This window comes from Poeciliopsis prolifica, unplaced genomic scaffold (genome assembly GCF_027474105.1).
Source record: "Poeciliopsis prolifica strain line A6 unplaced genomic scaffold, Auburn_PproV2 SCAFFOLD050, whole genome shotgun sequence".
Classification (NCBI taxonomy): Eukaryota; Metazoa; Chordata; class Actinopteri; order Cyprinodontiformes; family Poeciliidae; genus Poeciliopsis; species Poeciliopsis prolifica.
This window is the reverse complement of record NW_026562425.1, coordinates 3,865,327-3,875,659: the sequence shown is the minus strand read 5'-3', so window position 1 is coordinate 3,875,659 and position 10,333 is coordinate 3,865,327. Positions and strand designations below refer to the sequence as shown.

General features: G+C 37.5%; 1 protein-coding gene across 2 annotated transcripts; it reads right to left on the bottom strand.

Moving 5' to 3' along the window:
* Positions 1-605: 605 nt before the first annotated feature.
* On the bottom strand, positions 606-6,489 carry and2 (actinodin2). Of its 2 annotated transcripts, none has more exons than XM_055058391.1 (6): positions 6,384-6,489; positions 5,807-5,882; positions 4,356-4,400; positions 2,963-3,129; positions 1,596-2,465; positions 606-1,401 (listed from the first exon to the last, which is right to left on the bottom strand). In XM_055058391.1, the coding sequence occupies exons 2-6, from the start codon at positions 5,862-5,864 to the stop codon at positions 1,015-1,017; spliced, it is 1,527 nt and encodes a 508-aa protein (XP_054914366.1). In that variant the 5' UTR covers positions 5,865-5,882; positions 6,384-6,489; the 3' UTR covers positions 606-1,014. The 2 variants fall into 2 exon arrangements, with proteins under 2 accessions (XP_054914366.1, XP_054914367.1); XM_055058392.1 differs by having other exon boundaries at positions 2,963-3,126.
* Between the last annotated feature and the right edge of the window lie 3,844 nt (positions 6,490-10,333).

The window sequence follows — 10,333 nt, the reverse complement described above, 5'->3', positions numbered from 1 at the left end:
GAAACATTCAAAAAGCATGGATTCTGATTTATAGTACCTTGCAAAGGTAATTCTCCTGGAAGTTCTTTAATAAAGGCAACCTAGTAAAGGTTATGATTAACCTTCACTACTGTACTCAAATGGGTACACTGGACTTTCTTAAAGGATTTTAAAATCTTTCCAGACATGTACTATTTTGTGTTGGCCTATCACAAAATTCCACCAAGATATATGCATGTATGTACAGCAGATAATACAACACATTTAAATGAATTATGTTAGCACTTTTATAACTCATTAGAGGCTATAATATAGTAAATGTACATAAACATTTTGCTTAACTTCACAGATGCAACAATGAGCTATTTTATTAGTTATTTGGAATATAAAATGGTGAAACCCCAACAGGGTGTGCCATCTGCTACAGGAATATAATGGCATTATCCACAACAGCTGGCAGTCACTGCTTTGAAACGACAGTCACCAAATAAACTCTGTGCGACAGAGTCAAATAAGTAAAATATTGGCTCATACCTAAACATTGTCACAATTATGCTTAGGTATGTCACGCTTCTGAATAGATGTTTCTGTGACACGATTATTTAATTTCGAGACATTAAATCCAATCATTTTTTAGTCAATCTTTTTTATTAAGAACGTAATAGAAACTGAAGAGATGAGGTTTAATGAGTTTTTACGTAACTGAAGACTGAAGAAACATTAAATACATTGTGGACAATGTACAACAACATCTTTCCCACTAACACGATTTGACTAATTCTACTGCTCTATTACACATCTATACATACATGTCTTTTCTACAAAGATCCAAACACGAACAATTTAATGCACAATTTCCTCATAAGGCCACTATGCGCTGTTTGGCTCAATCTTTGACATATAGTAAAACAACTTGAGACTCCTTTGCAGTTTGAAGCTGAATTGTTTTGGGATTTGTTTTTGAATCTTGCTAAGATCTTAATGATAATATGAACTTAATTCCCACCTGTCAGACTGCCTAGCTAGTGGTGAAATTTATTTGTGCTTGCTCAAAACACCCCGGAGGAAGTCCTCAAAGCGTGGGATAGCATATTGGTGGACAATGGCTTCCTTTGCGCCATTTTCTTCATCACCTATTGGCTCATCGGCAGAGGCGGCGGGTTCAGCATGGCGCAATCTGCAGTTGTAGTCATACTCGGGGTCGCAGTCAGGATCTGGAAGAATAATGCCGTCCTTTCCAGGCTTTGGGGCCTCGATGCCGCCAGGTGGCGCAAACTTTGCACAATTAGGATCGTAAGGGTGGCAGAAGGGTTCATCAGGAGCCTCAGAGCCAGACTTGACTGGGCTGCAGTCCTTGTCATAGTGCACATAGCAGTCGTAGCCTTCCTTGGTCTTGCCACGGACGCCAAGCTGGTAGCGGACCTGGTAGATTGTTTGGTTTGTGTGTGTGTTTCAAAACAAATGCAAAGCAGATTCATGACTAAAAGAAATTAAAGCATTATTCAACACCCATTTCATTTCACTACATACTTTAATAAGTCATATATTAGCATGACTATAGAGAACTAGTCAAAAAGAAGCAATTCAAACCTAAGAAGAGGACTTTGGGTTCAGACCTGGTGCTCGGGAAGCTGTGGAGGGGGCCTGCGCAGGGCGGCAGCAGCTGCCAGTATGCAGTACGGGTTGGTTCGTGGGTCACAAGTCAGAGGAGCCGCAGGATGTGCATGTTTGGGAGAGTACTCCAGGACGGGTTTGGTGAGGCTAGCAAGCCTTGTGGCGCTCAGAGGGTTGCAGCCCGCATCAAAGAGAGGGTTGCAGTGCTGCTCTGTGGGTGCCTCACCAGCTGCAAGGGGCGCAGGAGCAGCTTTACTGACACAAAGAGGATCCACTGATGGGTCACAGCTAGAGTACATCAGGTGGTAGAAGCCACTGGGGGCCTTTTGCACCAAAGGGGGCTTGCAGTAAGGGTCCTGGGGGTCACAATTGAGGGCAGAATAGGATGGAGCCGGACCCATCACAGGGCGGTATCCAAAAGCTGCTCTCAGGTGGTACTGCAGGCATTCTACGTCTTCAGGCTGGCAGATCCTGAGTAGCTCAGACTGCTGCTCATGGCTCAGGAAAGGCTCCAAGACTGGACCATAATGGTAGTAACCAGTGGGGCTCTTCATGGGCAGCACAGGGGCGAGGATGGGAGCTGGTACCTTAGCTGGAGCCGGTTCAGGAGCCTTAGAGGAAAGGGGGTAGAGACAGTAGGGGTCAAGGTAGGGGTCGCACGTCCTGATGGGAGCACCCTTGAAAGGGGCAGGCATAACCACTGCAGCTTTGGGCTTGCTGGTATACTCGGCAATGCATTCTGGGTCATCGGAATCAGCACAGGTTCTGTATATTTCACTGAGGTGTTTGAGGTAGTGGTTGAAGGTGGGCCCCTCCTCGGACCTGTGTTTGTTTTGCAAATAGGCCAGATACAGACGATCCAGGTCCTCCACCTGAACAACGGGGGTGAAAGCAGCTAAAATTAGCATAATAATATTTCAAACAATTTATAAGCCACAGACATTTGATTTAAAATAATTAATACATGATCAAAAGCTTAAAAGCCAAAGGCCTTTTTTTTTTTTAGCAAGTTTTGTATTTGAAGCAGGAAATGAGCCTGACTTGAACAATATAAATGTCGTGGACATAAAGCACTGAAAAATATCTAAATATTTAAAGAAGGTAAAGGCATATGAATACTTTTATGCAACCAAGATCTGAGCAATAAATCATTCATTGTTGTCATCTGAAGTGGAAGAGGATCTTTGAGAAAAACAGTCCAATGTTCTTACTGCCTGAAATTATTTATTTAATGCAGTCAATGGGGAAAAGGCATTTTAATACAACAGTATAATGCAATCTGATGGATTGTTTTCAGAAAAAAATAAGGAGTTTTGTAATCGTGACTGGGATAAAAATGAATAAATGATATGAAACATGCTCCACTCACCCCCTCCTGGTTGTGGGTGTCCATAAAGTATTTGTACCATCCCCAGAAGTCAGGCGTACGTTTGAACTGGGGCACAGCCACGACGGGGACATTCCTTCTGTTGCGAACCAGCTTTTTCAAGTTGGTCATGGCCTCTGCTTTTACATTATCAGATACTGCAGCTGCTGCTGGGAGAACCAACAAAGAAAATAAACTAGTCTTAGCTCAGACAGTTTGACCTGAAAGTCACTCAAAATCAAGACAATCTGTGGGTACTTGCTGCCAAAACAACTTTGCATAATCTTGTTGAACTTGTTGAGGATATGTTTTTTATGTGTCATTTTATAGTCATACTATCTTCATTTAGCTGCTCATATATTTATGTTTTCATGTAAGATACAACAAGCACAGATCAGCACTAAACACAAAATCCCAGTTGCTTGTTCTGCTTTGTCTTCAGTATCTTCATTTCTTTGTTTTCTGCTTTTATATTTCAAAGCCAACATACACAGTGCATAGAAGTACTGGAGTTTGTTGTGTTCATTGCCAAAGCTTGTCTCTGTCGACACCCTAAAAGCTTGAGTTGTTGAAAAGGGAACTGAAACTTTCTTTTTTTCTTTTTTAAACAAAAACAATTAAATCTCATAACATGTCTGAGTAAATGTAGAAAAAAATTGTTGTGTTAGATATGGAGATAAGTGCTTTGAGAATTAAATGTTTTTATATTTATAGTGGCGCACTATTTTAGGTAAGTTAATAATAAATCAGTGTTGTCAAACATAACTTTAATTGTTGTGCTGTTAATTCTTTTGAGCATTTTGTGTGTTGTAAATATCACTATTTTACACTTTGTTTAGCTCAGACAGTTTGACCTTTTCACTTTGTTTACACCAATGGATCAACAGGTCAAATTGTTCCTATTGTGAAGGTCAACTTTTTCTTTTTTTAACTAAATTTACTCGCATCAAATCCAATCTTCAAGTAATACTGAAATGAATCTTAGAATATATGAAACCTAAATCCAAACTTTTCATTGCAAACAGAAAAAGGAAACTAGAATTTAGAATCAACTGTTTCTACATTTTTCCAAAACTTTAAAAGAAGTTTCTTTTAGTTTTAAATTAAAGAGTATGAACATCAGCTTCTCATAGTAAGGAATATATTTCAGATTAGTTCATGTTAATCTCGAACTAAGACATTTTTGATTGTTGTTTTTATTAAATAACAAATACAAAGCTCACCAAATAAAAACCTAATTTGAATACAATTACCTATATTATGGCTTCACCTATACTATGCATGAGGTTTATGCGTGCTGAGAAGTGAATTTAATGCTTTTTTTCTTATGATACATTTACTAATTGAACATTTTGAAACCCTTGAGTTTTCCATGCCACGTCAGACAAACCCTCACCTTCCTCCTGCTTGTCCTGCCCCACTGGAACGGCCCCCAGAAACTCTGTAAAAACACAAACAGGAGCCACATTAGCAGCAGCAGCAACGCTCGCTAACTCTAAACAGATGTTGGGCTTTCTCTCAACATCAGGGAAAATGCTGAGCTGCTAATAAGCCGGCGGGTGAAAAGCGGCAGGTGCTGGAGCGCTGGCGCCCCGATGCAGGCAGCATCCTGCAAATTAAACACCCCTCCTCCTCCTCCACCTCCATCCAGCCTGCAGCACGTTGTCACTTAGCTTTGAACTAAAATGGTGGTGTTTATGCCCCTGCTGGAGGCCTCCTCAAAGTTTACCTGTAAAACTACAAAGAGTTGGCCCCCACACAAACCAATTATTCATTCACTGTAAATGCAGCTAGTCTGGGTGTCTTCTGATCTGCTGGGATTTATGGAGACATTTATGGTGATGAGAAAAACAGCCAAGTCAGCTGATTATTACACAATGACCAGTTGTCTGTGGATATTTTTATCTCTAAAAGCTACCAAAAAACACCATCTTAAGGAGATGTTTTACTTTCCAAAAAAACATATCCTTGTTCAGAAATAAATTTCTCCAATTGCCTCTCAACAGTAAAGTCACTGTAAAGCAACAAATCATATTAAATCACACCAAAAGCAATTTATCAGTTAAATGGAGATATTTTAAATGAGGCACAGGCGTTTTTGTGTTGCTGAACAAACAATCTCAAACATTGACATCAATGCTCTATTGTTGGAATCAACTATTATGCTTTATAATAAGACGAAGTGCATTTTTACCGTTATCTAAAGAACTTCTAAAGGATCTAAAGATTTAGAAATCTAAAAGATAAAAGAGGCTGAATCCCATTTCTGAAGGTCATCACTACCCTTAGGACTCATCTTTCCTCCATCTTTCATTATTTAATCTTTAAAATATGTCACTGTCAAATGGGACACTCATGTCAAGTCATCAGTCTTTTTTACTGGTTACATGCACATGTCCATATTCAACATACTTGAATAAAAATCCTGAACCTTAAATCATAAATATCATGCTAACAATTATGAGTTCTCCATCATGTATTGTTTATTATGCTTCTTAAACATGAATATAATCCTACTTATTACTATGTCATAAAGTAATTAAAATGTATTTGAATTTTCTTTACATTACCAAAATACTGACAGAAATGGAGTATATTGTAGTTACAAAGTAGCAGATTTTGAGAAGAATGCTAATTTGCCACAATGCTACATGTTCAGTACATTACTTAAGGTCTTCTTAGTTATTATAGCTTTGCTTTTAATTGTCTGTATCATTTAATAACTTTTTAGTATTTTTCAAAGTAGTTTGTTTCCATATTTTACTTTACAGACAAAATAGTTGAAAGCTATGATAAATAATAGAAACTAGAAAAAATGGCATTTCAAACTTGTAATTTACATCTCACCTGGTAATAAGACAATTGCTAACAGGAGTCCTGTGAGGATGAGTGATGGTCGTGCCATTTTCTGTTTTTGTGCTTCCTGTAGGAACAGACGGGGAACAATACTCAAGAGTTGCCACAGGATCAACATTAGGCAGTGCTATATGTAACACATTACAATGCAACTCTACTTGGATTGATCTTCTCATTTTCTTTCTTTTCTGTGTTTTTTTTTTTTCATCTGCCTGCTAGGAATGGAAATCCTTGATTATACAATGCTTTCAGAACAAAATGAAGAGTTTTATTTAACCGGCTGATGCAGAGACAATAGAGAGGATTGAGGACATGCACTAATAGAGCTTTAGAGGGATTATGGAAGATAATCAGAATATCAAATACAGCGACTGAACTCAACAATCAAACCACCAAAAGCTTGTTATGCCATCTTCTGTTGCTGCACAGATGGCTCTTGAATTACAGCTGCTACTCTCATTAAGATGAATAGTTTTACTGTGGCTTGTGAATCTTTTTAAGTTTTGCCCTTTTTAAAATTGCAAAAGTTGCCAGCAGCCTCTCCAAGAAGACAGAAATAACTACTTACCTGTAAAGGTGCAGTGGATTTGGCCTCCTAGGATCACCACGAGATCCAGCGCGTCTCTCTGGAGGGAGGGGTTGCTTCTCCAAGCTGTCTGAACCTTAAATCTCTCTGCTCCCCCGTATGAGCCGTACAAGCAGGGAAACATTTTTAAGGAGCCTCCTTTGGTCATTAAAAGACACAAAAAGGCATGTCATAAGGCTAAAACATGCTGCCAGGCTCTACAGGATTGGCTCCTGTGCTGACATACATCCAATCAGCAGCGATCCTGTAATTAGGAAAGGTGAGCAGCTCGACTGTCTTCCTGGACAAGCTGAAGCTCACAGTTTTCATCTTCACTGGGGTCAAATTTGGGGTGATTTTTCCAGTTAATTTGACATAATGTTTTCAGATATGTCAAGTTATTAAGCTTCAGCTTGAATTGCTGTGAGGAAAAAAAAAAGCAAGAATGTATTTCAGGTATTCTTGCTATGCTTCCATACATACACAAACGGCAGTAAAAAAGAGAAAATATTGTTTGTACTAGAGATTCTTATTTTTTAACACAGCTGTTTTGCAGAAACTCACAGCAAAGAATAAAAATATTTCTTTAACAACTTCAGTCTTGCATCAGATCTCTGAATAAATGAGAGACAAATATTAAAACAAGAATATCCAAGTAGTTCTGGCACCACCATGTTTGAAACTTTCAAACTTGGTGTAATGAGTCTGCAGCTGAATCATTCAATTGTTACCCTCTTCTGTGGATTTGAAAGCTAAGTAATTCCTTCACAAAGATACAAAAAAAAATTTGCACCGATAACTCCTGCCTTGAAATTTTATTTTTTTCTGCATGCATATTTTATATGGCACAACATGAAGGAAAGTTGAGTCGGTAGGCGAAGTACACCTCACACAGGGAGCCAATAAAGGCAACAAACTGCTGCTACAGTAAGAGGCAGCGCCTTCAGGACCAGCATACAAACAGCTCTACTTGTTGGGTTTACAGTACAATCCTGAAGGCTGGGCTCTGCCACGTAGCCTTCACAGCCTGCAGTCTGTGTTAGAGGAACGTACAGAGTACCGTGGGAGCAGAGAAACTGATGAAAACAAGCTTGAAAAGATCAAACCATGCAGCCAACCTCTGAGGGTGCAGCAACTCCTTGAAACATTCAAAGACTGACGTTTATTTTTAATTTGTTGTACTTTGTATTTAGGTTTATGTATTTAAAAGGGATTAGATTGACGATTTCAATCCAGTTGAAACCAGACATTTACTACATACAAAGCAAAAATAAAATTTCTTTGTTTGAGATCAGTTAGAATTGAAAAGAATAGTTTTCTATCATCATTTGAATTCAGAAGTTTGCATACTTTTCCCTATTTGGAATTGGTTTTCTTCTGCACATATTTTCCAAAGCTTCTTACAACAGTTTTCTGGATTTTTGACCCATCCCCAGTGAAAGCACTGCTGTTCCTGAGTTTATACACACTGATCACCACTTCAGACTGACTTTGTTGTCATTAAACTAATTTGGGGAAATGCTCTGGGTCATTTTCTGTTTGTAGGACCCATTTGGGCTCAAGCTTTAACCTTCTTCCTGATATGTCTTTTTCTTAATGCACAAAATATTTAAGGATCAGTACAATACATATGTAAATATCTTATAATTACTGTCATTTTCATGATTTTTCATCCTCAACTTAGAACATTTTTGGCACATTTAAAATATTATACCAAAACCACATTAATTTATTAAATTGGCTTTGAAAGCTTCGTTACTTCAAGCTGTGTTTGAGTTTTTGTTTGTATTTTCTCACATTTTTGCAATGCTTACAGACTTTTTTCTGACTATGAATTTATCATTTCAAATCCAAGCTAACACAACGTTGAGGTCAGACAATTTTGCTTAGTCTAAATCAAGGTGAACCATCTACATAAATAATTATATTGGACTTTTATATAAGTAAGTATGTAGCAACTTTAGAGATTAAATCAATTATATTTTGTCAGCTTTTCTACCAGACTAGCATTATGCAGAGCAAGTTGTTCTTTATGCTGAAAAAATTAGTGAAGGATACTAAAGCATTTAAAAGCTGAATAATTGGAAGAAGCTTAATGTCTTGTGGTTTTAATTTGAAAGTTTTCTTATTGTTTGTAGCTGAAAATAAGGTGGATAGTTCGATCTCAAAAGCTCAAGTTTCCGCAAAGGTTACCACTAAATGTAATATATAGCATTTATCAACATGCATGCTAGGACTTTCTTCTACAGGCTCTTTTTTTATCTGTCTTCCAGATCTCAAATCTACTATTAACCTCCAGTACACTAACCAATTATTTCATTGATGTACCTTTTTCTTCCAATTTACTGCATTTATTGCTCTTCCAGACAGAGTCTGAATGTGACTTGCATGTCTGAACAGGAATTTTAGTGCTAGGGCACTCCATTAATTATATTTTCTCCACTTTTCTATCTGTAAAATTAATGTCCTAATTTTACAAATATTGTCTGATTTTCATTCATAATAGCATCTGTAATTTCTGCTATTTTTGACTGAGTCAGTGCTGGGTTGGATTTTCAGACAAATGAACAGCCAAGATAAATTTCAATGCTACTTATTTCTTATGGCAATAAAAAATATATAGCTTTTTCAGCAGGCAATCCTCGAACAAACATGTGCCTATTGATGGCAGAATTAGTTTTTACATCTACTGGTAACAGAAAAACATTGAACTTATATTTAAAATTCAAATTGAAAAAACTAAACATTGTCCACCAGTTCCGGCAGCTGTTCCTTATTGATGCCGACCGTCATCTCTGTGGACACGTGTCTCTCAGGAACCGTCTGACTACTGGTGACTCAGCCCTGGCAATTTTCACAGTTTTAAATTAACACAACTGTCACTGAGGGAAACATACTGTTGTGTTCTTTGGCTGGAAGTCAATATCTGCCTGTGCTTGGAAATCAGACAGCGACAGATGTCAGCCAGAAACAACCATGAAAAGTGTAACTCATAGGAGATTAAGGGTGAATAAAACGCAGGTGTTTGGTAGAAGAATAATCCTGTCGTAATCTGATGGTCAAAACAGATTAAGCAGAGTCAAAGAGCATGCAAAAACTCAAGATTTGATTGTGAAAACTGGCAACTTGTAGCCAATTTGAGCTTGGTTTTTTTTTTTTTCATTTTTGTCTTTACTAATAAATATTTATTCTAAAAATGTGGATTTTTCTTTGGAGGTTGGTCCAGACAAATGATTTAAGTTAGTTTGGCTGTGATTTTCAGCCCGACTAGACTGGAAATCTGCTCACTAAAATATACAACATATCAAAAAAAAATTAGAAGAACAAATATGTTCATTTAGATTTGCTGAATGAAGAGGAACTAAATTTGATTTAATTCACACGTGTGTTTTCGACATAATTTCAGTCAAAAAGGCAGGATTTAGTTGAAAGAGTGAAGAATTCATGGCTCCATTAACTACAATTATTACAAAAATTAATACAGTTATTGATGTATAAATTTCTAATTTAATACATTGTTTATAATTATAATCAAACTGCTCCCACCATGTCTGTCATTATGATGCAGTTTTTCTAAAATGGTATTGACTACAGAAGTAATAGAACATGCAGTTTTTAACAAGTTTTTTCTCCAAGTTTCTCCCCGTTTCTTACTTAATCCTGAATCAAGGAAACTGACCTCAACTACTGGTTAATTAATTTACACCCATCTAACCACAACAGCAACCTAAAGCTACATCAACTGTGACTGCAAAAAAACTGAATTAGGAAAATCACCACTGTTGTTCCTCTGCCAAAACCTTTGAGCCTTGACTCAATATCACTCTTTTCTTTGCCTCTTGCTCAGATCTTTGATGTTCTGTTTAGGTTTTTAGATAATCGAGTCAGAAGATGTTGCACTGGTTACTGTGCAACAACGCAGCTGTTCGGTAATTCATACTAATCTTTTTCAT